The 27604-nt window shown below is 47.4% G+C and overlaps 1 protein-coding gene across 1 annotated transcript in view; it reads left to right on the top strand.

Moving 5' to 3' along the window:
• The window catches only part of LOC119162950 (muscle calcium channel subunit alpha-1-like), a 1445695-nt gene that overhangs the window by 470504 nt on the left and 947587 nt on the right, over positions 1 to 27604 (top strand). The window contains exon 7 of the mRNA XM_075882643.1: positions 22917 to 23069. Coding sequence (XP_075738758.1) covers positions 22917 to 23069 — 153 coding nt within the window. The remainder of the gene's footprint in view (positions 1 to 22916; positions 23070 to 27604) is intronic.

Here is a 27604-nt window from a genome sequence, read left to right as displayed (position 1 = left end):
AAGAGAAAGGAGAGAGCGAGCAAAGGAAGGGGGGGACGCACAGATCGTCTACCAAAATCACGGGGCGCGAATTCTCTAAATTCGCTCACGCAGTCCGCTTCCGTCTACAAAGTCGAGCAGCGCTGAAAGGGCACGCTTGATATGCGCGCGGCCACTGTTCGGGAACAAGAGGTGCTCAGTTGTTGTCCGAGGCAGGCCGAGAGCTCCGTACGTTGCGAGCATCACCTGTCTGCTCGCGTCACCAGCCGGGCAATGAAGTAAAAGGTGGTCCAGAGTCTCCAGGTCGCCGCAGTCCATGCAGTATGGACTGCCACGCCCGGAGTGCCGATGTTTTCGCTCGGCGGTGTAGTTGTCTCCGGTGCGGAGACGGAGAAGGAAACCGCGGTCTCGTCTTGGGAGTCCCTTGAGAGGGAGCCGCCGCGGCGGCTTTCCAGCTGCTACGCGAGGGTCGGGATGACGCTCGCGCACGTAGCGGGCGGTGAGGAGACGGCCGGCATCCGCGGAGCACACGAAGTTGGTGACGCCGGTGTCGGGGTCGTGCGCATCCCTCGCGGCACAGTCGGCCGCCTCGTTGCCGGGTATTCCGATGTGCGAAGGCACCCAGTGCAGCGAAAGGTCGCACCCCGTTTGCTGCACGGCGTGCAGCTTCCGGGCAACTCTCTGCGCAAGGAGGCTGCCGTCTTCCTCGCGCGAGATCGCGGCCAAGGCCGCCCGGGAGTCGCAGATGATGGCTGCAGCGCTCATGGGTGCCCGCTCACTGAGGAAATCGGCTGCCAAATTTATAGCGGCGAGTTCCGCCACAGTGGAGGAGGCGAGGGAGGGGAGGCGGCACTTGAGGACCGCGCCGACTGATGGCACAACGCAGGCGGCGGCCGCGGAGCCGTCGCGAAGCACTGACCCGTCGACGTAAACAAGCAGCCGGCCGTTCAGCTGTTCGTGAAGGAGGGCGGAGCACTCCTGCTGCATCGCTGCCAGTGGGGTGCGCGCCTTCGCTTTGATGCCGCCAATGGTCTTGGTGATCACCAGAGGGGTGTGGCGGTAGGGTGGGATAGCCAGCCAGCTGGGGTACTGCATGTCTGGCACAACCGTCAAGAGCTCACTCGCCCGCTGCCCCATGGATGAGTGAGGTAGAGCATATAGCCTGTTCACAAGGAGCTGCCCCTGCCTTGTGGTTTTCAGCCGCAGTACATGATTTAGTGTCCGCTGGGTCACCCGCAGGGAGATGGGAGTTTCCCCCGCTTCGGCGAGCGTGGGGCCCACCTGGGAGGTTTGGGGAAGTCCGTAGTACTCCCGCACGGCGTTGCGATGGTCCGCGTCCAAGGCAGCTAGCTGGCAAGCACTCAACGAAGCCACTGCTGCAGTGTAGATCACGCGTGCCGATGCGACTGCGTTGTAGACTCGCAGGGCAAGGGCAGGGGTGCAGCCGTGCCCTCGCGCGAGGAGACTGCGTGCGGCGCCGAGTACCTTGCGGTTGCTCGTCCGCAGATCGTTGACGGCCGGTCGCCAGCTGAGCCGGTGGTCTATGGTCACCCCCAAGTAGCGCACCTTCGTGCTCCACTCGATGGGGAGGCCCCGGAGTGAGAGCCGAGGCGTGGAGCGGCGTGTCGACGCTCGCGGGTGGACGAGCAGTGCCTCCGTCTTGGAGGCGGCGAGCGCCAGTCCAACCCCGTTCAGGAATGCGTCAACCGCGTCGATGGCCACCTGGAGGGACTCGAGAAGGGCTGCCCGGTGGCGACCGGGGCCGCAGGCAAACAGCGCAATGTCATCGGCGTAAATCGCCACATGCACTTCACACGCCGTGTTGCACGGGATGTAGTCGGGCAGCTTGGCAAGAGCCAGATTGAACAGAAAAGGGCTCAGTATGCTGCCCTGGGGTACGCCTGCGTTGACGGAGTGGGGACCGCTGATTGTGGAGCCAACACGAACGCGAAGAGTGCGGTCGCCCAAGAAGCTCTCCAGGTAGTCAAACATCCGCCCGCACACACCGAGGTCACGAAGTGCGTCCAAAATCGATGCGTGGGGCAAACAGTCAAACGCACTTCTCACGTCGAGCAGCACGAGGATGCCGTAATCGCCGCGGTACTTGGCCTCCTCGAGGGTGGCGATCACGTCGGCCAGTGAGTCGAACGTACAGCGCCTTGGGCGAAATCCGCTCTGTTCGGGAGGGAATGCGTTGGTTGCGGTGGCAATCCAGCGAAGGCGTCGCAATGCCATGGCTTCCATGACTTTCCCTGCGGCCGAGGTAAGTGACACTGGCCGGTAGGATGAAAGCTCCGTGGCCGGCTTCCGTGGCTTCAGGATGGGCACCACGAGCGCCTCTTTCCAGCCAGGAGGCACCTGACTTGTGCGCCACACTTCGTTGTAGGCCTCCAGCAACCGGGGCCGCGTGGAGGGGTCAATGTTGCGCAGCACCTGGTAGGTGAGGCCGTCCACTCCCGGGGCAGACCGCTTCGTGCGGTTGTTGAGCACTGCGGTCAGCTCGCTGAGAGTAAACTCCTCCGTGCACAATGCGCGGATCTCTAGCAGAATGCCCTCGGTGGGAAAGTACCGCTCGGGAGCGAAGAGCTCAGGCCTGTTGAGTGCAGGCACAGGTGGTAGTCCCTGTGGAGGCTGTGGGCAAGCAGGAGGGGCAAACTTGTCCGCCAGCAGCTCAGCCAATTCCTGCGTGGCGATCTTCATTGCAACAGCAACACAGAGAACCGGGCAGCGAGGCTCTCTGGTGCGAAGAACGGCAGCGAAAATGCGCCAGGCTTGGGCGTGGTTCTGAGGGTCATCTAGTGACGAGCAGAGGCTCCCCCAGCTCTGGTTGCGACGGCGTCTGGCGTGCCTGCGGCACACCGCGTCAATACAGTTATAGGCACGCCAATGTTCCGCCTTCTGCGAGCGCACCGCCACAATCTGCGCCCTGCGACGCGCGGCGCGAAGGTTGAGGAGGCTGATGTCTGGTGCGGGGGTGCCCGCAGGCACGGTGCAGTGGGTGGTAGCTGCGTCGTGACACTCGGCCAGCGCGGTGAAGAAGTCTGCAGAGACTGGCACTCTAGCACACAGTTCTCTGAAGCGAGTCCACTTCACAACACTGTAGGTCCGAGTGTACCTGATGTAAGCTGAGGGGGGTGTGACCACGATGGGGTAGTGGTCGGAGCCCTGAGAGTCCGGTGCACGTTGCCACTCATATTTACACGTACCACCCACGAGAGTCAGGTCGATGGCACTGTCGGACACACCACGGCGCGCGAGAGTACAGCTACCCGTGTTTATAACGAGCAGTCCGGCCTTTTGCACGGCATCGAGAAGGTCGCGCCCACGGTGGTTCGTCACGCCACTGCCCCAGGAGGTGTGGTGAGAGTTAAAGTCGCCACCGATGACCGCGTCGCGATTTAGGCGGTCTGCGAGGCGGCACACGAATTGGGTGTCCCAGCGTGCCGAGTAGTTCGATGTGCGCACGTACACGCTAGCGACACTGGTGTCCGTGCTCCCGATGCGCACAGTCAGGGCGACGGCCTCGAGGGTGTCACAGAGAATGTCCTCGATGTCCACTGCAGCGTGAGGGAGGTCGGCGCGCACATAAACCGAAGCCCGCGACGTGCCGGGAGGATGCGAGGGAGTGCTGCACCGGACTGCGCTACACTCTTCAAGTTCGCACTGCGTGGTGCTGTGATAGCCGACAAAACCAGGTAGGTTGAGTGTTCCGACGCGAGCGTAGGTTTCCTGCAGCAGCAAGACGTCGTACTCGCGTCGGAGGAGTTGGGTAGACAGCTCGGCGTGACGGCAGCGGAGGGAACGAACATTCCATTGAAGAATCCGCGGCCGAAACACCTTGCCGCTAGCCATGTTGATTGAGGGCAGCGTGGGCGGCCAGGGCCGCGTTGCACAGCTCGAACACAGGGCCGGATTGCGGTATTGTCCCGATGAGGGCCTGCACGGCAGCGGCCAGGGCACTAATCACCATGTCCTTTTGCACCTCGCAGTCGGGGGCCGAGGGTTCGGCGGCCGGGGGCGAAACAACCGCGCTGTATGTCCGGCCCGGTTGCACTACCGAGGAAATACCAGTGCACGGTGCTCGAGCAGGCACGGCTTTTCCCTCGCTCTTAAGGTTCCTCTCGGCCTCACGACGAGAGAGGGGCGGGTCCGCAGAGGCCATGATTTCTAGCACCTTCCTCTCGTGTTGCCAGCGAGGGCATCGGGGCTCGGTGGCGGGATGTGGGCCGCCGCAGTGTAGGCACTTGGGGCCGGGTGCAACGCAGTCGGCGCGGGCGTGGTCGCCGCCACAGCGCGAACAGCGTGGGGAGCTGGTGCACGTCGCATGAGTGTGTCCGAAAGCGCCACAGCCAGCGCACTGGAGAGGGCGGCGACGACGACAACGTACAGGGCGGGTCTGCTTAAATAACGCCACCTCAGGTGGTGGTGCGTTACCCACAAATCGGAGGACATTGCGTCCGGTACGGGCACAAGAGAGGATGGGAGCAGAGCTCTCTATGTTGTTTTTGAGGACCTCCTCGTCAAAAGCCGCGTCAACGCCGTGAAGTACGCCGGTACAGGTTCCTTTGTTGGCGGTCTTGGCGTTGACAGCCACATTCCCGATGCTTTCCACTGCCAGGAGAGCGGAGGTGTCAGCTCCGGGTGTGGTGTCAACCGCAACAACGTTGCCGCTGAAGTTAATGCGCACACGCTTCGTGCCGGGCACCTTCGAGAGCTGTGCTGCAATTGCGTCGCGGCTGAGGGAGAGGAAGTTGTTCTTCCTGCCCTTGGGGCGGTAGAGGATGGTGGCAGAGGTGCGGCGGGGCTCATTCGCGACCAGGTGTTCGATAATATCGAGTTGGTGCTGGCGGCGACCTGGTTTCTGGCGGGGCCCCTTTTCCTTGCTTGGGGGAGCTGCACTGGCTGGCTGCCTACTGGAAGGGGCATTTGTAGCTGTTGATGCCTGGCACGGAAATCCGTTTTTCTGCTGATGCTTGCGTCGGGCCTCTTCATAATCTGCTTCGGTAGAGGCGTCCACCGTCAGTGGGCGCATGGGGCCGAAAGCAGAAGGAGGGTGTGGCGCGGTGCTAGCGGCAGAGTTCAGAGGAGCTGCGGCCGTAGCAGACGACGCGCCCGTGCTCTCCTTTGAGCGGGAGAGTGGAGGAGAGTGCTGTTGTTGTGGCGAGGAGGTGGGAGGTAAACAAACCACCCCATCAGACACCGGAGAGGCCGCTCTCTCTGGAGGACGGGTCGGACGGGTTGCGTGACCGGAAGAAGGTGGGGAAGGCTCGAGGAGGGTGGGATTTCCTGTGGCGGTCTGGGAGGCTCCCGCTTGCGCAAGAGACTCCAATGTTGCCTCGGTTGCCCTTCCAGTAGAGGTCATGCGCGTTCCTTCGCCTGGAAAAAGGGGAGAGACAGCACTGCGTGCACACCCCTCTCCGAACAGGTCTTCTTGACGCCCGGCGCGGCAGGCTTGCCCGGCCAGCAGGCAAGGGCAGAAAGTGGTTGCCGGCGGCGCAGAGTGAGCGCGCGCTCGCTTGGGGGGAGCTGCAAACGACGCCTGTTGTGTTGCTCGTTGGCGGCCTGGTCCGTCAGCGCAGATTCCGGTTCTGAAAAGGGCCAGACCCTTTGGGGAGGGCGACAGGGACGGAGAGGAGGACGGAGGCGTGTTGTGCTCCCAAGAGGAGGATGATGTGGGCGAGGAGGAATCGGTACTGGCCTGTTCCTCGCTGTCTGCCGGTGTTGATGCGACCGATTCTTGGTAGTCCTGCAGCTCAGCCTTGCTTCCCTCTTGTAGTGTGGGTACAAGATGGAGTTGGGAAGGCTGTGGTACTAAGGAAATGGCGGCGGCGGCCTCCTCGGCTGCGGCCGTTAGCTTCGCGCTTTTCGTGGTGGCGGCCTTGATTGTTGGTGCCTGACGCCGGCGTGGTGGCAACAGTTTCCCGGTCCTTCGTACATGGGGCCGAGAAGTTGGGGTGCTGGTAGATGAGTGCTTTTGAAGACGATTGGCAGCAGCCTTCAGTTTACGAGCCCGGGTAATCATCGGGGCCGCAGGCGATTGTTTGGGTGAGCTGGGGCGGCTCGTTGCGGTAGCATGCAGGCTCGCGCAGAGGGTGATCTTGTCAGGAGCGTCCTTAGAAGGGGTGTCCGTCATTACTGGTAGAGGCGATGGGCCGTACTAGGCGAGGTCATTACAGATTAAAAAAAAAAGAACTAAGGGGAGATGAGAGGGCTCTACATTTCCTCAATATCTTGATAGCCCTGAACAGGACTTGAGACAAAAAATGGCTCAATAGGACAAGGGAGGGAAGAGAAAATTAAAACGGCGCACGGGTGTGCGCAAAAGCTATCAAAATAAAAAACTGGGGGAGAAAAAAAAATGGAAGCATGGAAGCGCCCATAAGGTACGGCGCCTCACTAGACGCTCGCGTGCTCCTCCAGGAAAACCGGTCGGGGACCGACCGAAAAACACGTCTGCTCTCTTCGGCGGTCGCGACGAGACTGAAAGCTCATGGAGCATGTGCCTATTTGAGAGCATTTGATGAAGGTTGAAACTCCGCTACCTCTCTGATAGTAGCGAAGTCAAGAGTGGCACCTATTAAGACATTGACGCTTTCAGAGCTCGAGCTTATGGCCCCGGTAGTGGGAGCCAGATTGCTAAAATACATTTGCTCCTCGTGGGATTTCAAGCATCCCCATTGCGTCATGTGGACAGACTCCATGATCACACGGATCCGTGGAAACCATAGCAAGTGGAGTCACTTTGTAAAGCACAGAGTGACTAAAATAACGCAAGTTACGGAAACAGCTCAGAGTATAACCAGCCACTATGCATAGCCTTTATAGAATACGAGAAGGCGTTTGATTCAGTAGAAATATCAGCCGTCATGTGACACTGCGGAATCAGGGCGTAGATGAAGTATATATAAACATTCTGGAAGAAATCTACAGGGGATCAACTGCTACCATAGTGCTTCATAAAGAAAGCAACAGAATACCAATCAAGAAGGGTGTAAGGCAGGGGGACACAATCTCCCCAATGCTATTTACCGCGTGCCTACAGGAGGTTTTCAGAAGCTTAGAATGGGAACAGTTAGGGATAAGAGTTAATGGAGAATACCTCAGTAACCTGCGCTTTGCCGACGACATTGAATTGCTGAGTAACTCAGGGGACAAATTGCAACTCATGATTACGGAGTTACACAAGGAGAGCAGGAAGGTGGGTCTTAAAATTATTCTACAGAAAACGAAAATAATGTACAACAAACTTGGAAAGTAGCAGCGCTTCGAGATAGGTAATAGTGCACTTGAAGTTGTGAAAGGCTATGTCTACTTAGGGCAGGTAATAACCGCAGAGCCGAACCACGAGATTGAAGTAACTAGAAGAATAATAATGGTGTGGAGCACATTCGGCAAGCTTTCTCAAATTATGGCAGGTAGATTGCCACTATCCCTCAAGAGAAAGGTATATACCAGCTGTATTTTAAATTTTTGTTTATTTTATTTACAAAATACTGCAGGCCATGTGGCCCATGCAGGAGGGGCAGGGTACAACAAAAATACATCTACAAAGCACAATTGAATAACATAAACAAATCGGGTAACACTAAAAAACAAATCTAAATAAAATATAATTAGGAAATAGTTAAGAAGTAATTCTGTATTGATTCAGTTGAGCCCAGATGATCAATAGGTATTAGGTTCCATTCCTCTATGGTGCGGGGAAAAAAGAATATTTAAAGAGTTTAGATCTGGCAACACAAGGGGAAAGTGTGAGGAGATGACAATGACGGGCTTTCCTAGTCTCAGAAAGGGTTACGTAAGGACTGGGATCTGTAAAAAATTACGATTTAACAAAGAATGGAGGAAATTCAGTCGGGATATTTCGCGCCTCATTTGAAGTGTGTGAAAACCGTTAGAACGTATAAGATCCGTTACAGAATCCTCACGGCTGTATTTAGAAAAAATGAATCGCATGGCTTTTCTCTGTATTCTTTCAAGACAATTAATATTCGTTTTGGTGAGAGGATCCCAAATAATGGAGGCGTATTCTAACTTGGGTCTCATAAAAGTTCTATAGGCTAAAGTTTTCACGTCATGGGATGCATGTTTAAGCTTGTGTCGAAGTAGACATAATTTTCTGAAAGCAGAAGAGGCGGTGTTAGAAATATGGGTGCTCCAGTTGAGGTTGTTAGTAATGGTAACTCCAAGATATTTGTACTCCTTAACTTCAATCTATGAGTCTTGGCCAACGGAGTACGAAAACATCAGGGGTACTGTTTTTTTAGTTATACGCTGGAGCACAGACTTAGAAGAATTTAGCTTCATGCCCCATTTATTGCTCCACCTAAAGATACTGTTTAAGGCTGCACTAAGCAAGCATTGGTCTTCAACACTATTAATTTCGTTAAAAATAACGCAGTCGTCTGCGAAAAGACGAATATTTACTGGGGCTTGTATGACATCTGTTATGTCGTTGCAATAAATAAGGAATAATAGTGGGCCAAGTACATTTCCCTGAGGGACCCCTGAGGTTACCGGGAAAGAGTCAGATTGTTGCCCGTCAATGATAACACACTGTTTCCGATGCAATAAATAAGCAGATAACCATGATAAGATGAAGCCAGGAAAACCAAGGAACACTAATTTGCAGATTAATTTGTCTTGAAGAACTACATCAAAAGCCTTTTGAAAATCTAGAAAGATGACGTCCATTTGTCCACCTCTGTCAAGAACAGAAGCGAAAGAATTTATGACGGTACTTAATTGGGTGATTGTCGAAAGACACTTCCTAAATCCATGTTGAAAAGGAGTTAGATTGTCATGCTCATTTAAGAAGTTATTAATGTAACCAGAAACGATATGCTCAGTCATTTTGCAAGGAGATGATAAAATAGAAATTGGACGGTAATTTAAAACTGAAGATGGGTCGCCCTTTTTTAAAATTGGTACAATGCGTGCAATTTTCCAGTCGGGTGGAAGTATCGCGGATTCGAGAGAGACCTCAAAGATTGCGACGAGAAATTTGCTTAGTGGTTCAGCGTAACGCCGGAGGAAGGAGTTGGGAATGCCATCAGGACCGACGGAATATTTCGTCTTCAATCGTAAAAGCATGTTAAGCACACCTTGTTTAGAAATATTGATATCCGAAAAGGAGGACCGTGAAATTTGAAAAGAAGGGTGAGTAGGCGGGGCGAAGACAATGTGAAAGTGGGCATTTAAAAGGTTAGCGATGATTTTGGGGTCAGTTATTGCAGTACCGTCGTGGGTAATGCTCGTTATTGATTTGTTTTGCTCCTTAATAAAGTTCCAAAACTTCTGTGGATCTTTTCTTATAAAGTTAGGTAAAGTGTTGCAGAAATAAAAATTTTTTGCCTCTGTAATAGATTCCGACAGAGCTGTACGAACAGTGGTTAAATTAACGGCAGCAGCTCCTTTTTTTCGTAATCGTTTGGCATTACGTTTTAACTGAATGGTACGCCTGTTCATCCAAGGTGTGTGTTTAGTTGGTTTTACACGTTTGTTTGGTATGAACTGATCTATGCAGAATAAGCATATGGCTTTAAACTTGGTTCAAAGCTCGAGGACGTCACTTGCGCGAAATTCACAAAAGCAAGATTCAAGGTATTCTACTACACCGATATCATCAGCTCCTCCAAAATCCTTCGCAAACAAAGGTGCATGCGTGTCAGGCGTATGTTTAACATTCAACGAAAAGTGTACAGACACAATATCATGGTCAGATAGGCCAGGCTCGACAGATCCATTGTAATTAGAAAAGAAACGATCAAGAAAAAAGGAACGATCAAGATTCTGCTCCGTAGCTAAGTATCTTGCCTGTACTTAGCCACGGAGCAGAAACCTGGAGACTTACAAAGAGGGTACAGCTTAAATTGAGGACGACGCAGCGAGCAATGGAAAGAAAAATGGTAGGCGTAACCTTAAGAGACAAGAAGAGAGCAGAGTGGATTAGGGGACAAACGGGGGTTAAGGATATCATAGTTGAAATAAAGAAGAGGAAATGGACATGGGCCCGGCATGTAGCGCGTAGACAGGATAACCGCTGGTCATTAAGGGTAACTAACTGGATTCCCAGAGAAGGGAAGCGGGTTAGGGGGCGACAGAAGGTTAGGTGGGCAGATGAGATGAAGAAGTTTGCGGGTATAAATTGGCAGCAGCAAGCACAGGACCGGGTTAACTGGCGGAACATCGGAGAGGCCTTTGTCCTGCAGAGGACGTAGTCAGGCTGATGATGATGATGATGATGACGGAAACAGCGTTATGGCGCTACTGCCCTGGCGAAGACAACCCGGTGGATATAGTGACTAGAGGTATACCGATAAGGACTCTACGTGCATGTCGCTATTGGTGGTAAGGACCTGAATGGTTGTCCCAGCAAAAATCAGGCTGGCCTCCAGAACCTAATCAGTACAAACCGGTAAACGAAGACGCAGAGATTGAGACGCAACATGTATTTCTTCAAGTGTCGTCCAGAAACTTACACCCGGTGATCGATATAAGGAAGTACAAATGCCTGCAGAAGCTCCTGCGCGTCACCGCCTGGGTCTTTCGCTTTGTGAATCGATGCCGTGAAATTCAAACTTTGCTCAGCGAAACAATTTTGGCACGGGAGCTAAACAAATCTAAAATGTTTTGGGTCCGATATGTTCAGCTGGAAGTATTCACGAATGACGTCGAACAACTGAAGCTTGCACACACTCTCCCCAAACAGTCTATCCTTGTAGAGTGAAAGCTCAAGACGGGAAGTTTTTCAGAAAACCAGCGCAGAGATTGTACAGACTGAAATTGAGCGATGCTACTGGAGGCGAGAGTATGTTGGAAAAGAAAACGAATAAACGTGTGCAGGCTAGTACTGCAAGAAAGAAGAAGAAGAAGTTGAAAACGAGAAACGGCGTTCGGTCTAGTTTCTTCGCCGATCGGTAGTTTTCCTTTACAATATTGATCCCGGATCTCTGGTGCCGCAATCCCCCAGGTCGCATCAACTGGATAGCAGCGGTAGGATGAGACTCAGCGGTGGAGAGCGACATGAACCGGAGGTCAGCCGAAAGCCCAAGCACTGGAATTCGACGGGATCGAAGCCGCGTACCATGACCGCGCGCATTCGAGTGAGTGCCTGGCTTTGTGCTTGAGACGTATCGGGTCTTTTAGCCTAGATCCGTTAAAAGATAGATATAACAAACAACTGCCTAGCTCTGGTGGTTGTTATTTGAGCACAAAGCAGCACTTGATGATCATCTGAGCAAGTAGGTTGAGTACGAAAGCTTAGGTAATTCTGTAGGTTTGTAAGTGAGTTTGCGGGAGTTGTAAGCGTACGTTGCGGGAAAGTTTTGGGAAGTTGAAGAGAGCAAAGCAGTGCACAAGAAATAGGAAAAGTGTATAGAGGGAGGCTGGCCACTTAGTGCTACTTGTATGCCTATGCTTTTGGTCTCCGCTGTGGGATTTACCAGGCTTCAACTTCTCCAGACCCAGAATTGAAACGCTTGGGGTTTTGTGTTTTTTGACAGCTGAGACAAAGCAAAGTAGTCGCCATGGACCTAATGAGATTGACGAGAGATAATCTGCTAGACCTGTGTTGGGATCTCGACCTAGAATTCGAGGATTATATGTTTTCATCTAAACACCGTGAAGTAATTCTCGAAAGCAAATGTAGGAAGGTCGGTATTGAGCACTTTGGGAATACTTATTTTTTGGAACAAGAATGGATAAAGAAACAGAGAATAAGGGAGGAAGAATACAGGAAAGCAATGTAAAAAATTTTTGACAAGCAGGAAAAGTTCGAACACGAGTGTGAAAGAGTAGAATGCAGGTTATATGCGACGCAGAGGAGTGGTCAATCTGTACAGGTTGCGCACGAGAATTGCGAGAAGCACTTGAGTGTGGTGCAAATCGGAGCCGCAGAAAAACCTACCATCTACGAGAGTAGCTGTAGGTTCACGAATGAACCGAGGTTGACAGCTGCAAAAGAAGCGGCGCTTAGAGGAGAAATCACTGAAGGCGAGAGTAAATGCGGCGAGGTGCTGTGCAAGGGGAATTCTAGTGAGGCAGCTAAGACAGTTGTAGACGACCTGGCACAGACACAAAGTGAGAGTGTACCAATCTTGGATCTTGCCTACGGAGTCTAAGAATATTTCACCCATTAGGCAAGAACACCAGCATTAGGCCCGCACAGTGTACGGAAGTAGTGCAGGGTGGAGTAGTTGTTGACAGCTCCCAGGTAGTTGAGCTTAGTTCAAGTGAGTGTGTCGCCACCGTGGATCCTGCATGCGGTGTCCAAGAAGAATTCGACCCGCTAACCAGGAAAGCCGGGGTGAAATCAGGAGATGAAGCGAAAGTATAGAATAGTAAATACAATATAGTTGTGCGCAGATTGCTGGAACGCGAGCTGGCTTCCTCGGAAGAATACAGCTGGAGTGTTACGGGACGCGTTAAGCTGACCGCCAGTCTTGAGAGTGAAGGAGAAGATGATTTGTCCGAAATTCCTTCAGACTGTGCGGGCAACACAGCGAATGAAACCAGCCCGAATGCTGGCAAGCAAGACAGGCGAGTGGATGGGTCAGAAATGGGCCCTAAAAAGAGGCGTAAGCGGAAGAGACGTCGTAAAGGCAAGAGTGCGACAAAGAGCACAACCCGCTTTAAGAAAGCCGGTAAACGTTTCAGCGTAGAAAGCCGAACGAGGCATTTGTCATCCGCGCCCCGCCGCGGTGATACAGTGGCTTAGGTACTAGGCTGCTGACCCGCAGGTCGCGGCTTCGAATCCCGGCTGCGGCGGCTGCATTTCCAATGGAGGCGCAAACGTTGTAGGCCCGTGTGCTCAGATTTGGGAGCACGTTAAAGAGCCCCAGGTGGTCTAAATTTCCGGAGTTCTCCACTACGGCGTCTCTCATAATCAAATGGTGGTTTTGGGACGTTAAACCCCACATATAAATCAATCGATATGTCATCCATGCCAAAGTTGGGTTGCATGCGTCCGACCCGCCGGACGAGGAGAAACGGAAGGGTGTTTTTTTTTAAAGAAATATATTTTCTTAGTGCGCAGTACACGTTTTCAGAAGGAAGATATAGCCGAGAGATAGGACAAAGTGCACACTTACAACCAATTTTATTGCACAGATGGTGGAAATATATATACTTTCAAGATGGCGAGGAGATCATACTCAGAAGAAAGAACAAATAATGGCGCATGCGCCAGACCAACTTATTCCAACCTTGAAAGGACAACCTAACTGAGAAGATACTGGTATTGATTATCTGACGGATTGATGGACGGGGCACTTACACACTCAGTTCCTGCTTTGCGAATCAAAAAGGATTCATATACTTCACGTGCCCTTTTGTTCTTATACCTCGCCATTACCTGGAATTCATCAAACTTCGGTGGGCACCCACAATTTGATCAGTGACTTGCCAAGTGCCTGCCTACTGATCGGCGCATCAGATTTGCGTGCTCGTAAGGCGATCGTTCAGACAGTGCCCCATCTGTCCGATGTAGTATCGACCACATATTAAATAAATCAGATACACAACGCCTATAATACATTCCACAAATATCTTTGCGTGCTTCGTAGTGCACCCGACATATAAAGATCCATCGTAGATTACTCTTTTATAAAGAGAGCTCAGCTTGTTTTGTTTTGTTTTTTGCCGTGAAGACAACCTTTACCCAAGTTTTCTCAACGGTTCTTTTTAAGCAGTGCGAGTTTTTGTGCACATAAGGAATGACATACATTTTTGGCTTTTGCTGGTACTGAGATGCATGCCTTGCATTTTTGCCTAGCTTAAATACATTCAGAAGTGATTCTGATATGCCCGAAAGAAGGTGACCAGGAAAGCCTGCTTTCCTATAAGTATGTTAACTTGGTCGCCAAAACTGCTCCTAACCTGGTGATGGCAAGACCTTGACAATAATGTCATCATGCATGATTTGGCAATTCCTCGCTTAACAAGCTTGGAGTGTGCTGAACTGAAGGATAACGGGGCCTTATTGGAGCGGCGGGGAGCGTATTGCCAGCGAATGTGTTCTGACAGAAACATAAGCTGCAGGTCTAAAAATTTAAGTCGGTTATTTTCAGGGAACTCCGTCGTCAGTAAACCATATGCGCGGATCAGTGGGCAGCCACTTGGCAAGTAACTGTACAAATTGTTAGTGCACACCGAAGTTTAATGAATGCCAAGCAATGGAAAGGTATAAGGACAAAAGGGCACGTGAAATATATGAAGCTTTTTTGATTCGCAAAGCAGGAACTGAGTGTGTATGTGCCCCGTCCGTCAATCTGTCGGATAATGAATATGAGTATCTTCTCAGTTAGGTTGTCATTTCAAGGTTGGAGTAAGGTGGTCTGGCGCATTCGCCATCATATGTCCTTTCATCTGTATATGATATTCTCGCCCTCTTGATTGTATATATATCCCCGCCATCTGTGCAATAAAATTGGTTGTAAGTGCGTGCTATGTCCTATCGCTTGGTTCTATCTTCCTTCTGAAAACGTTCCCTGCAAGCTAAGAAAGTATATTTCTTTCGAAAATGCAATACCAACCAGCACAAGTAGCCACTCTTTTGAAGGAAGGGTGGTTCGCGTGGAAATGCAGACAAAAGGAACGGGACGGTAGGGCTGCCGTCATCCTGTCCACACTTTTGATGGGACTTGCAAGCGCAAGGTCACTGGCTCGCTAGAAGTAACGGAATGAGAGGAGGAACGCTGGTTGACAGCTAAAAGCTCGACGGGGTTCGGAGGCGAAGAAAATGGGTTTTGTCATTGTCCCTATCCCCGTTCGCCAAGAAAGGCCCACAGGGAGCGACCGCCACGCGTTCGACTCAATATTAGGGAGTTTTAGCTTGTACGTACACTTCTTTACATTACCGTGTTACCGGATACCGGATAGAATCTGCGCATGCGCGGGTCTTTACGGAAACGTAAAGGTTTACGTTTCCCGCCGGATCTGGTTTAAAAGTTTACGTTTCCTGCCATATAGACTTTACGTTTACAACATTATCTCGCAAATCCACCTTCGTTCGTAGAAACTTGTGGTATGCGCATTGCGGGGACTCGAACCATCAATAAGCAGAAGTAGCTGAACTGCGAGCGCCAATGGCCATTACATTGATACCGCCGGATTACCAAAGCTAGAATAGTCCAGGACATAAACGCCGTAAACGTGCGAACTCCAGAGAGGCTGGATAGGTGGTGCCATCTAGCGGGGTGATAGTGAACCAGGTAATCACAAAATTGTTATTGCAGAAACATTGTGCATTGTACGTCTGATGCAAAAAACGCGCAGCGCCGTTATTACAAATGAGTTACCTTTTTAATCATTTTCACCTCAAAAACATTACGCGTAAGCCAACGTGTTCATGACTGGTTGCACGAAGTGTCACAAGATGTCGACAGCATCGTTGCATTAGCCTTGTATTTTTCACTCTTTCGCGCATATGAGGATACTGTACGCAACAAAAGAACTTATCGTGATTTCACCACAATGGTGATTTATTCATATGTAAGGTGAATGCAGTTTATATGCAGTTAGCATCACCATTTATGGTTTGCGACAACGTAAAGGTATACGCGTTTACGTACGTACGTGAAAATTTACGTATGAGGAGCTAACACGTTGAAAGATATCCGTTCCGGTAAGACGGTAAACGCGAACAGGTATCCGGTAACGCCTTAACGTAAAGAAGTATACGTACAAGCTAAAACTCCCTATTAAGTGACAGCGGTGAGCATTTGGAAAGGCTCGTTAGCGGACTTGATTGTTTTTTCGTTTTGAAGTTGTGTTTTGCTGTTTAAGTTGGTTTTGATTTTGTAAAGTGTTTTGTAAGTTTTTTGGCTACGAGCTAGCGTTTAGGTAACAAGTTCCAGGTTTTGTTTATTTCTGAAGCTTCGTATGTTTCGGTTTTAAAGGTTACGCGCTGCACGGTCGCATAACGACACGCTTGGGAGCGTTTGTCGAGTGATAGTGACGTTAGAACAGAATTTTAAGTAAGCGAGGAGACGCAAGGATATTCTTCGTGAGTTTTTTCAGGATTCATGCGGAAGTTTTTTTGTTATTTCTTGTTTTCTTGACATGTGTCCGGTGTGGATTTCGGTAAGGAAAGTTAGTGCGAGAGTAATGTGTGGCTTTTATGAAGGTGGTAACCACAAGGCAAATTTATTAGTTCATCCATGCAGGAGCACTATAACATGCGTCAGCGGACGTGTAATGTTTATCTTCCTGAAGTAGATGCAGCTTGACAGTTATTTTTTGGTCTGCTCAAAGGAAATTGATGACTAGCTTTCGCTGCACAAAACTTTGGGGTCTAAAAAACAGCGTGAAGCAAAATCCTTTAGTTTAGAAGAATGAGGCCTGGTGGGTTACAGCGGATTACTGACGCTGGCACACAAGTATGTCACAGAAAGCGCATCCATTGGGAGTTCATTTTGTTGATAGCTATTTAATAGGGCGATTGTTTTCGAATAGAGACTGCTAGATTCGGCGAAAGCTCACAAGACCGCTTTCATTGCTGCTTTTTGCCTTAGTTTTACTCTTTAAGAATTGTTCTTTTGACATCATTTTTTCGGACTCGATGTGTCTCAGTGCCAGCAGGGTGCTCTCCCGTGCCTGTGGTTGTTTGTATTTCTGGAAATCCTAGGGAGGAAAAAACCATGGATGATTGGAGATTGTCGTATTGCGTCTTCGGCAGTGACCTGGATGACGCGATTAAACAACCATCTTTCAGGCAAACTGTACGGCCTGTCACCCTTAGGTCGATTTTCCCACCGGTGGACGAGCTGTTGCGTTTGGCGGGCCACCCTTTTGCCGCAGCCGCCAAAACGAAAGAAAGGCCGGCGCCTCCTTTTGTGGAGCAGAGCCAAGACGCCCTGCTGTTTTCATGTGCTGGGTGCTGCGTGGCTGAAATTCCTCTACGGAGCACCGCTGTCATTCGGGTCTGCGCAGAAATGCGACACGTGGCGTCTTCGTGCCCTGGTGAAAGCCACAATGCCGAGCTTCCGCCGACTATGGACGTCGGACCACCATGCTGTGCGTCTCTGACTGATGAGCCACCGACGCTCAAATCAGTGGCAGATGTCCAGACAGGGCCCCTTGGAGACGCCTAGACCGTGCCTGCCGTTCGACCACGCATGGGTCGTCGGCCCGAGCTGTGAAATGACAGGCTCGTTTCACCCCGCTCAAGCAATATTCGCCGAAGGAGGCAGCATCACCGGTGTTTGGTTTGTGTATGTGTGTTTGTTGGGGGTGGCGCTGGCATAATGACACTGGTATGTGCTGCGGGATATTTTATTGGACAGTGCCGTATTGACATATTCGCCGATCTAGGGATCCGGGGAGATGAGACTGTATTTATTCAGCCTTCACGGGCTGCTTAGTGGTTCACGGAGCTTGCTCAATGTAGAGCTTTCAGCGTAGAGCTTAGAGCCAGAGAGCCCGTGCCATGTAAATATTGTAAATCAACCCTCTCAACGAAGTTCAACCTCTTCCTGCCTCAACATTTTGATCCCAGATCTCTGGTGCTGCAAAACCTGAGGTCATAAAATCCTCACTTCATATGGGCGAGTCTGCGTCGCACTGTCGTTTCCCGGCGCACTATTATCTACCGTACGCTATCTATAACGGTGCTAAAGAAACACACCACTACAAGAGAAAATAACGTGTTCTCAAGAGAGGCTTCCAGACAACATTGCAACGCAACGCTACTGAAGATATACAAATAATGCATACTTGGGCGAGCTTTACCTTAATCTCTCTACTTTCTGTGCACAGTGGTTTGTTGAAAATATATGCCTCACAACAGAAAGAATACTTCATGTTGCACAAAGGTATTTGTTAATCTCCTAAATTTTAACAACCATGGGATACATAGATAAAGCTACGCCAACAAAAAACATAGCAACTTTGAAAAATATAACAGCAGCGGTATAATGGCTATAAAGTAAAATATTCACCACGTTATGTAAGAAAAAAAGATAATTAAGTTAGCTTATAAAGAAGCCCTCCAACACTTTTCACGACCTGATTGTTTTACTTGTGTTTCTAGCTGGATGCGTATCGCGAAGGCTCAAAATGTAAGTGCCGCTAGAATGGCAATGATAGGGGCATGCAATAGCAAGTTATTCATCATAGTGATACCAAAATGCAAAGAATTGGATGCTTACCCTACAGTTGATCTTCGCGGGCTCACTTGACTGTGTTTCCTTCGCCCTGTGACGTGGGAAGGCTGCCCAATGAAATCAACTGAAAGCCCTACCGAACAGGAAGCTTGCATGCGATGGTTACAAATCATGTGGTACTTGACAAAGGAACGACACGTGCGAAACGGAACAGCTCGCGAACGCTTCTATATTTTTTGTAGCTTTACTGATCTTTATTTTCAGACGGCGTCTATATATGCATGCTCCTATATTTTGTTTTTTCGTTACTGCGAACAACGGCGCCTAGAGCGTCTCCAGCGCCTGTCCTCCCGCACCGTGGCGCTCGGTGCATTCTTTGGCCAGCTTTGGTGTTTTCAAACTTGAAAAGCTGGAGAGCTTTATTGTCCTCTGCTTTCACGGAGAAATGACGCTAAAAATAAATCTAACAATAATTCATATTTTGATGCAATGCCACGAATAGATTGAAGATTAAATTTATCCAATCACAGGCCGGCGCCCTCCGTCGTCATTTCCGCGAGTGCCACTTCGAGTTATGCGATATTTTCAAGCGTTAGGGGACCCTTTAATGTTCACTTTCAGTGGAGGCACTGACAACTATGGTTTGGTGAACTTTTGTTTTACTCAGGAAGAAAGAAAGAAAGGTCAGCAGTGGGTATGTGTCATCTCGATGGCGCACACCCTCAAGAAACGAGTAGGCTGTCACTATAACTCGTTCAATAAACAACTCGGTAAATCGCAATGTAGTTATTTCCGCATGACATTTGTAACAAAACTTTTACCTTCTTTCTGTGAGTTTTATTTTTTTAGAAATGCTTCAAACTTGGCATCCGGCGCTTAGCTTCTTGAAGGACAATCGTTGTGTACTCGCCGAAAAATACCGAAGCGAATGGCGTACGATAACTACAAACGAGACAGTCAAGGCTAGTTTTTTTTTGTTCTCCGAGCGATACTAGCACCGTGTACGCGTAGGTATGCAGACACAAGTACTCGCCCTGAAAAATATTTTTCTCGAATCATGCTATATATGGTGATGCAGAGGCCGAACAGCTCATGTGTAACTGTTTACATTTGGGCTTACTTTTTCGTATCCAGCCATGAAGCGTACTTTTTTGCGTACTGTAAGCCCTTTTGGCATCTATTTCTCTATCTAGCGAGCCGCCTACGTCCGGGTGCTCTCAAGATCACTCCCTAACTTGGCGTACAGCAATATTTGTACGGGTGAATAAGCAAATCAAAGTGGACGATTGAGCCAGTTGGTGATACATGATCTAAGTATAATACGTGGTAGAAAACACGGACGGGAAAAAGACAAGGACAAGCACAAGGTGGCTTGACAAATACAACGTGCTGGTCATGACATGAATAATGTTCTAATCTTGTCACGTACGGCACCAAACACTTAAAAACAGTGGCACATACCCGGGGCCATGTATGTGCCACTGCTATGCGGGTATGTGCAACAGGTCATAGACATTTTAAATATACCAAGAAACAGCTAGAACACACAAGGGTAATTTTAACGCTTCAAAGTTCAGAAGAAGCTGACGTGGGCAGCCTTTACCGAGTGAGTGCAAAGAATAAATGTCAGTAACTCAGCAGGAATGGATCCCAAGCATTCTGCGGGGCAATCAAGTACTCTACCACAGAGCCATGCCAGGTCTCGAAACTACCTTTCAAATACAACCAAATTTTTGTGAAACATGTCCAATTTTTGTGAAACAATCAATTTTTGTGAAACATTTTGTGTGTCTGCTTGCAGTACTGACTATCAAACTGTATAAACATTACATATGCATACTCCCATGACACATCCGTCATGTCGGGTTAGCGTCAATTGCAGTTAGGCACCATACGCTAAAGTTAGGCGGAATCGTTGTAGGCCCGTGTAATCAGATTTGGGTGCACGTTAAAGAACCCCAGGTGGTCAAAATTTCCGGAGCCCTCCACTACGGCGTCTCTCATAATCAAATGGTGGTTTTGGGACGTTAAACCCCACAAATGAATCAATCATCAACCATACACTGAAGTTGATTTAAGTAGCAGTGTTGATGGCTACCATCCTCGTGATCCCCAGCGCAAACAGCAGCGCTTCATATCAGCTTAGCGCTTCTGGTGTTGCTAATACCGATGTTTCTGTCGGCACCTTTACGCAACTGCGCACAACTGATAACTGTACAATACTTTTTTAAGTAGATATGCTGCATGGGTAGGTAAATATCTGCATCAGATTTTCGTTATGTTTCTACGCACTTCGACTATTCCTGATGATTGGCGCTCGGCAAAAATTACTCCCGTGCATAAATCTTTTTGAGCATATTATTTATAAGGCCACCATTACTTACCTCGAATGTAACAATTTGCTTTATTCCAAACAGCATGGTTTTAGATCTGGTTTGTCAACTGTTACCCAACTGTCTGATATAACTGATGACTTAATTAGTACACTAAACACTAATGGTCCAACCGACGCTATATTTCTAGATTTGTCAAAGGCGTTCGATGTCCTCCTTCATCCCGATCTGATTACGAAACTTCTCTCAATTGGCGTTGAACAAAAAGTAGTCGCATGGATAGTTTGTTACTTATGAAATGGAACACAGTGTGTCGCCATTAATGAGTGTATCTCTGAAGAGTTGGATGTGTACTCTGGAGTCCCGCAGGGCTCTGTACTGGGCCCTCTACTATTTTAGTATATATAAATGATATTTATCTTACCGTTCTACCCCTTATTCATATTAAATTATTTGCGGACGACTGCGTAGTATACACAGCTATTAAAACCCGAGATGGCCAGATTAAATTAAACAATGCCTTGCCCTCAATTGAGACGTGATGTACAAAGTGGGGTTTAAGAATAAATACTACTAAGACAACTTCTACATTCAGCAACAAAAAGAGGCCTCTTGGCTTCACTTATTCTTTATGTAATGCTACAATCAACAGATCCGATAAGGTGAAATATTTAGGCGTCACACTTACAAGAAATTTCAGTTGGGAAACACACATTGATAACATTTGTCAGGGTGCACTCAAGAAATTGGCATTTTTGAAAAGAAAGTAGCGCAGTACTTCTCCTGCTGTGAAATTAAACGCTTAAAAGGAACTAGTAAGACCTAAATTGGAGTATGCAGATGTATTTTCGAACCCTTACCAACAATACTTAATAAGTAAAATTGAAAGAGTACAAAATTTAGCTTTGCGCTTTGTTAATTCTGTTTATTTGCGTCACTCGAGTGTAACCACTTTACGTAATAGGGCAAACTTTCATACACTCGAGCAGGGTAGGGTCATATTTAGATTAAAATTACTCTATCACCTTTACTATGGTCACTTCAATATGCCACGGAAACTTTACATCTAAGAGCCTTTTAAACGAACAGCGAGAATTAATCACGGTAAGGCTATTAGGCAACCGATTAGCCACAATATTTTCCATTAGTTTTCTTTGTTTCCTCGAGTAATTTCCTATTAGAATATGTTACCTGAAGAGATTGTCAACTCTGTGTCATTAAAGGTGTTTTCTCAGCGTATTTGTAATATAAGCTTTGGTTAAAGTGTCGTTTCAAAATTGGAAGACATTATCATTTTGTTATTTTACTATATGCATACCATATTTTATGCTTACACGCGATTGCGTAAGCATATTTACGCCTCCCCTAATGTGTGTTGTACGTTTTAATATTACGTCAAGCAACACTGATGTATTGTCATGCTGTATGTCAAATTTCCGTCAACGTATTTCTTTGTTTTCACTCCTGCATGGGCTTGAGAAGGGCCTGCAGTACCTGTAAATAAAAAAAAATATGCGGTTGCTTAACGTGCGTGTGTGCCTAGATTTGTACATAAATTGAGCGCCACTAGATAACCTCTCGCTAAATACAAAAATTTTAACACGTTTGCCATGCGGATGATACGTAAGATCGTTCAAGATACGTAAGATCTGCCAAATTTTCAGGTATTGTGTTCATCGAGCCTTCGAAGCAACAAAACAAGAATATTAAAATTATACACTGTTGCAATTTCGTCTTTCTTTTGTTTCTAATGGACTACCAATGCAACACGCATTTGTGGTAAATTATAAGTATTTTGCATTAACTGCACGGGCCTGCACAAAATATGCTGTGCTTGTTATTGTTTGTTTTCTTTTATGTCTATAGCGTTAGTTCTATCTATTTCACCCGTTTTAATTTTATTTTTACTTTTTCTCGGAAACGGACTGATATAGTTTGAGGCAATGATACGTAAATACACACAACTATGAAAACAATTATTTGTCACGCTGGTGGTGATAAAGACCATATCAACATTGCGTTTTTAGTAAATTTGTTGTTGTAGTGTTACACTTAAAGAAAATATGAGCAAATTTAAGGGTTTGTTTTCTTCTCAATAGACACAATAATAATTATAGGTAAACTAACAGACGATGGTTCCGAAAACATTTAGTGCATGTTAGTAGTAGTGATTTTGATGTTGAATATAAGGACAGAAAAAAAGATTACTTGCTGCTGGCCGGCCTGACGAACATTAGGGTAACACGTCCGATCTTACATATCATCTTGTTGCCTTTTTTCTAGAAAAGGAAAACTTGGAGGAGCTGTCCTTATTTTGTGGGTTCAATATCTCATGTTCGCCGAGTATTACGGTGAAACGGCAATGCACACCGGGTTAAGACGTGAAAAGGAACTTCAAGTTCAGCGCTGGTGTGGTCCTTTCGCGCTGCCGTAATTATGACCAACCAACTGAAGTACATTTCAAAAGAGTATTAAGAGTACGAACGCATGTTTATTGCAGGTTTACAAGTTGTTTTGAATTCCATTCTGAAAGCCATGGTGCCTTTGCTTCACATCGCTCTCCTTGTGGTGTTCGTCATCATCATCTACGCCATCATCGGACTCGAGCTGTTCTCAGGAAAACTGCATCAGACCTGCTACAACAATGCAACCGGTGAGAGGGGGCTTCACTTATACTCCGGCTTCCAAAACCAACTGAGAAGGGCTTGTAAACTACGAAGTAGTTTCGCCAGAACTTGCCACGTTGCTACTAGAAATGGTTATTGAGCTGGAATTGAATATTATTGTATTTCCCGCAAGCTGTTATCCATGCCTTGTTTTATGTTCTATAAGAAGAAATGCTCTCAATTATTTATTTACTTACCCATTCATTTATTTATTAATGCGAGCTTGTTTTGCAAGACAAATATGCAGGATGGAATTTCACAAACGGAAGTGTTGAAACAAACTTTGAATACACTTTGAGAAAGAAATGTGTTAAAAAATAATAAATCGGTCTTAAACAGTATTCACACCATGTGAAACACAAGAGAGAATAAATTATATAAAAGGCACGAGATACTTAAGGTAAAAATACCGCACAGAAAATACATAAATCTCATGAAAGAAAAATAGTCAATTTTGAACAAGTAGTAATAACGACAGGCGAAAAATTTACAATAAACGAAGAAGCTACAGGATTGTGCAATAGTCTCGCCGTGGTAGTCTTGTAGCTAAGGTACTCGGCTGCTGACCCGCTGGTCGCAAGATTGCATCCCGGCTGTGACGGCTGCATTGCCGATGAAGGCGGAAATGTTGTTGGCCCGCGTACTCAGATTCAGGTGCACGTTAAAGAACCCCAGGTGGTCTAAATTTCCGGAGCCCTCCACTACGGCGTCCCTCATAATCAAATGGTGATTTTGCGACGTTAAACCCTACAAATAAATCAATCAGGATTGCGCAATAGAATGCATGCTTACATATTTGTCTGCTCAGCAGCAAAAAGGATATATTTATGCTTGCTTTTGTTATATATCGCACGCTATCTCAATCAATCAATCAATCAATCAATCAATCCATCACTGAAATTTCTATTTACAGCAGTAGTTTTACAATTTTTTTTGGGGGGGGGATGGGTCCTTCAGGCGGAAAGCTGTTGAAAAGATGTTGCACTATGGGAATCGTCACATAATTTGGGGAACAGCTTTGGCCAAAGTTTAGCAAGAACTTGCGCGAACGCTGACATGGTAAGGTTCTCCAGCACATATTTATACTGGTAAATAGCACGAGGGAAAAACAACTATTTAAAGAAGTTGGTTCAGCCAAAATATTCAGTTAGCTTGAGTGAATGAGACGAGTGAGTAGGACATGTCTGCATGCAAATCCCCGTAAGTACAAAAATTCCTGCCTACTTTATTACCTTCGTTGGGAATATCCTTTTGAGACTCTGTCGATAGCTTCATACTTCTGGAGTTACAATGTTCGCGTCCTGTAATAAAGCAATACCAGATGTCTGACGACGGTGAAAATTGAAAATGAATCGGACCAATTTTCAAGCTATGATCTCTATTTTTCTTTTCTTGAGTGTGTGTCAGGACTGCCGACATGAACAGCATATGCTAACAAGGGTCTAATGAATGTCTCGTATGCCAACAATGTTAGATTACTCGTACATTCAGGAGGAAATTCTCCTCAGATATCTAAATTTCTTGGTGCCCTTGTTTTTAATACGAGCTACGTGGCTATTTCACCTAAGTTCGGACGTGATCGCTATAAACTAACGTATGTATTTTCAGTTACAAAGAATAGCTATTACCCTTAGTGCTTTTTACAAAAGATAATAATTGTTTTTTTATTGTTATTACTATAGATAGATATTTTTTTGTTAAGGCTCATGTACCATTCTGAGCGTCATGTAGCTATAACAGATGTCAATGAACTCAGCAGAGCCGGATCAGCCTTACGGAGAACGTCTTGGCATAGTATGCAAACAGTCAAATTTTACCTCGTATGTTTTTCACTATGCCATTATTAAACATCACAAGAAAGAGAAGACCCAAACGTGATCCTTTTGGTATTACAGACTGCCTGTCGGATGAAACAGAGTCAACGATAACGACTGTCTGCCGTCTACCTCTCAGATAGGCCTCTAACCATGGAAGTAGTCAGTGATTTTTTAGAATAGGTCTTACTTTTTATAACAACTTTTGATTGGATACATGGTCGAAAGGATTCCTAAAATCTATAAATAATATTTCAATGCGACCTTGGTTGTCCAGAGCTACCACATCTGCGTATAGAGCTCCCAGTATGGTTCATTTTCTGCGGCGGAAGCCATGTTCTCGGTTAACAGAGGAGCCATTCTTTTCAATGAAGATCTAAATTATCTAGAGGGGCAACTTGTCAGCAAGGTTTAACATATATTACAATACCAGACGAAGCGCTGACTGGTAACGGAAGCTTTATTATGGAGAAAAACGTAAACAAATGCATAGCCACGAATCTGCCCTCTTCAATCAAATCAAGAACATAAAAAAGGCAGCATATTTACAGAGTGAATGATGAAGAGTGGGGCAAAGCATTCGTCCGTCCATTTGTTCTTGCTTCCGTCCATCCATGCGTCCGTCTGTGTGACCGTCCGTGCGTCCATCCGCCCGTCCATGCGTGCGTCTGTTCGTGCGTCCGTCCCTGCGTTCGTCCATGCATCCTCCCCTGTGTCCATTCATGCGTCCATCCATGCATCTGTCTGTGTGTCCGTTCGTCCATCTATTCAACACTCCAAGTACCACCATCTCGCATCTATTCATCATATTGTTACGGGGGTGAGAAAATGAATGAAAGAAATATATTCTTCTCCATATGGAAGCAGCGCTATCCAGCGGACATTCCAAGGACTAAACGAGAGGTGGCACACGCACACTTTCTTATGGCTTGCGCTTCGGGTCTACTTCCCACCTTTAACCACCTCGACTTCATGGTATATACTAGTTCACTGTATTCATGGCACTGCGGCCCAATGCTCGCTAAACCTTTCTAAAACCAAGGAGGTTACGCCCAGCGAGTATAACGTGGCAACCTTTTCCTGTCAGATGATGCTCAATGTACATGCCAATAGCTGCTAATGGGAAATGAGAGACAGGAGTATTCGGTTTTTAGATAGCGCGCACGCCACAAACTTTTTATTGTTCAACAAAGCACAGGAAAAATCTCCCACCGGCACCACCTTGCTGGTCAAAATGTAACACTGGTTACACACTGCGATTACGACTACGAGGGACGAACAAATGCCGCTTCAAGAGGCTTTGCCTCTAAAAGCTCACACGATGAAACCAAGGGGAAGGGGAAGATGCAACTGGTCACCGTTGCAAGAAGCTTTGAGCACGTGATTACAACGGCTAACATAATTCAGCAGCAGATATATACGCAATTTCCTTGTTTGATAACAAAACCGAAATCAACCAGCGAATTTCATAGCATTATTTCTATCAGGTTTCTTGACCAATGTATAAAATGGGATAAAATGGCATGTGCTTGCCATATTAAATGCAGTGTCAGGAAGCTACATTACCCTTCCAAAGCGTGCGTTCATATTTCATGAAAAGACAATTGGCAAAATTGTATCTGTCACTAAAAAAGCCGTGTAATCTCTGCAAGACTGATTACTTTCAAAAGCAGGTGTTAAAAGACTGACCAAGGGCAGGTTCTCCCTATAAAGTTTTGGTGTTGATCCCTCAAAATATCTTGCAAGAAAATAAGGCCACGTCACAGGGAAGAACTGAAGACGTGCATCAAAAGCAGCCACTGCAGTACCCTATTTGCTCGAAGTGTCGCATAACTTCAAGCATACAGACCAGCAGGAGAGTTCCCTTTGCTGGGCGTAACAAGCACGCCGTACTGTTAACAGCCGCACCTACGACGGAATGAAATGTAGGTTAAACGGATTGCCAATGTTCTGTACAAGATACCGTATTAGTGTGGGGAAATGTACTTGGGCTAAACTAGGCGTTGCTTGAACGAAAGGCTTCCATGAACACCAGTGTATTGTCACCAAAGCCATTAGTAGTCATCTTGATATTCTCTGCAAAGAGTGCGGCTACAGTCCCGAATGTAGTGAATATGCCGTGTAAGCCGCTAAAGGGAAAAATGAACGCGAGAAATTATGGAGGCTCACAGGATTACTTTGTTATAAGATGCCGTTTTATTATCAGACAAGAAAACTATGTACCTATCTGCTCCTAAATCATGTTAGTCATTGTCCTCACGTGCTCAAAGCTGTTTGCATCGTTGACAATTTGCATCTTTTCCTTCTCCTCTGTCTCATCTTCTTGGTCTCTTTAATGTAATTGATTTTAACGACGAGGGCTGTTACGTGAGTATGCATTTATTTACTTTCTTCACGGCAATGAAGCTTCAGTTGCCAGTCAGGACTTTGTCCGTTGCGTGTAGGCTTCTGTTGTCCTGGTCTTTTGCGCCGTTAATGCAAGACTGAAACGCGCTTGAATATAACGTAGTGCTGCTACGGTACAAAGTACGTAAAACGCGCTCTATAAACTAAGAGAGTGCTGGACACTCTCTTTGGGAGAGTACAATCGGTTACAATATTTCACTCTTTTTTCCAGCCCCGCCGCGGTGGTCTCGTGGCTAAAGTACTAGGCTGCTTACCCGCAGGTTGCGGGTTCAAATCCCGGCTGCGGCGGCTGCATTTCCGAT

The sequence above is a fragment of the Rhipicephalus microplus genome, unplaced genomic scaffold (assembly GCF_043290135.1).
Source record: "Rhipicephalus microplus isolate Deutch F79 unplaced genomic scaffold, USDA_Rmic scaffold_13, whole genome shotgun sequence".
In the NCBI taxonomy this organism is placed as follows: domain Eukaryota; kingdom Metazoa; phylum Arthropoda; class Arachnida; order Ixodida; family Ixodidae; genus Rhipicephalus; species Rhipicephalus microplus.
This window is presented reverse-complemented; position numbering and strand designations above follow the sequence as displayed.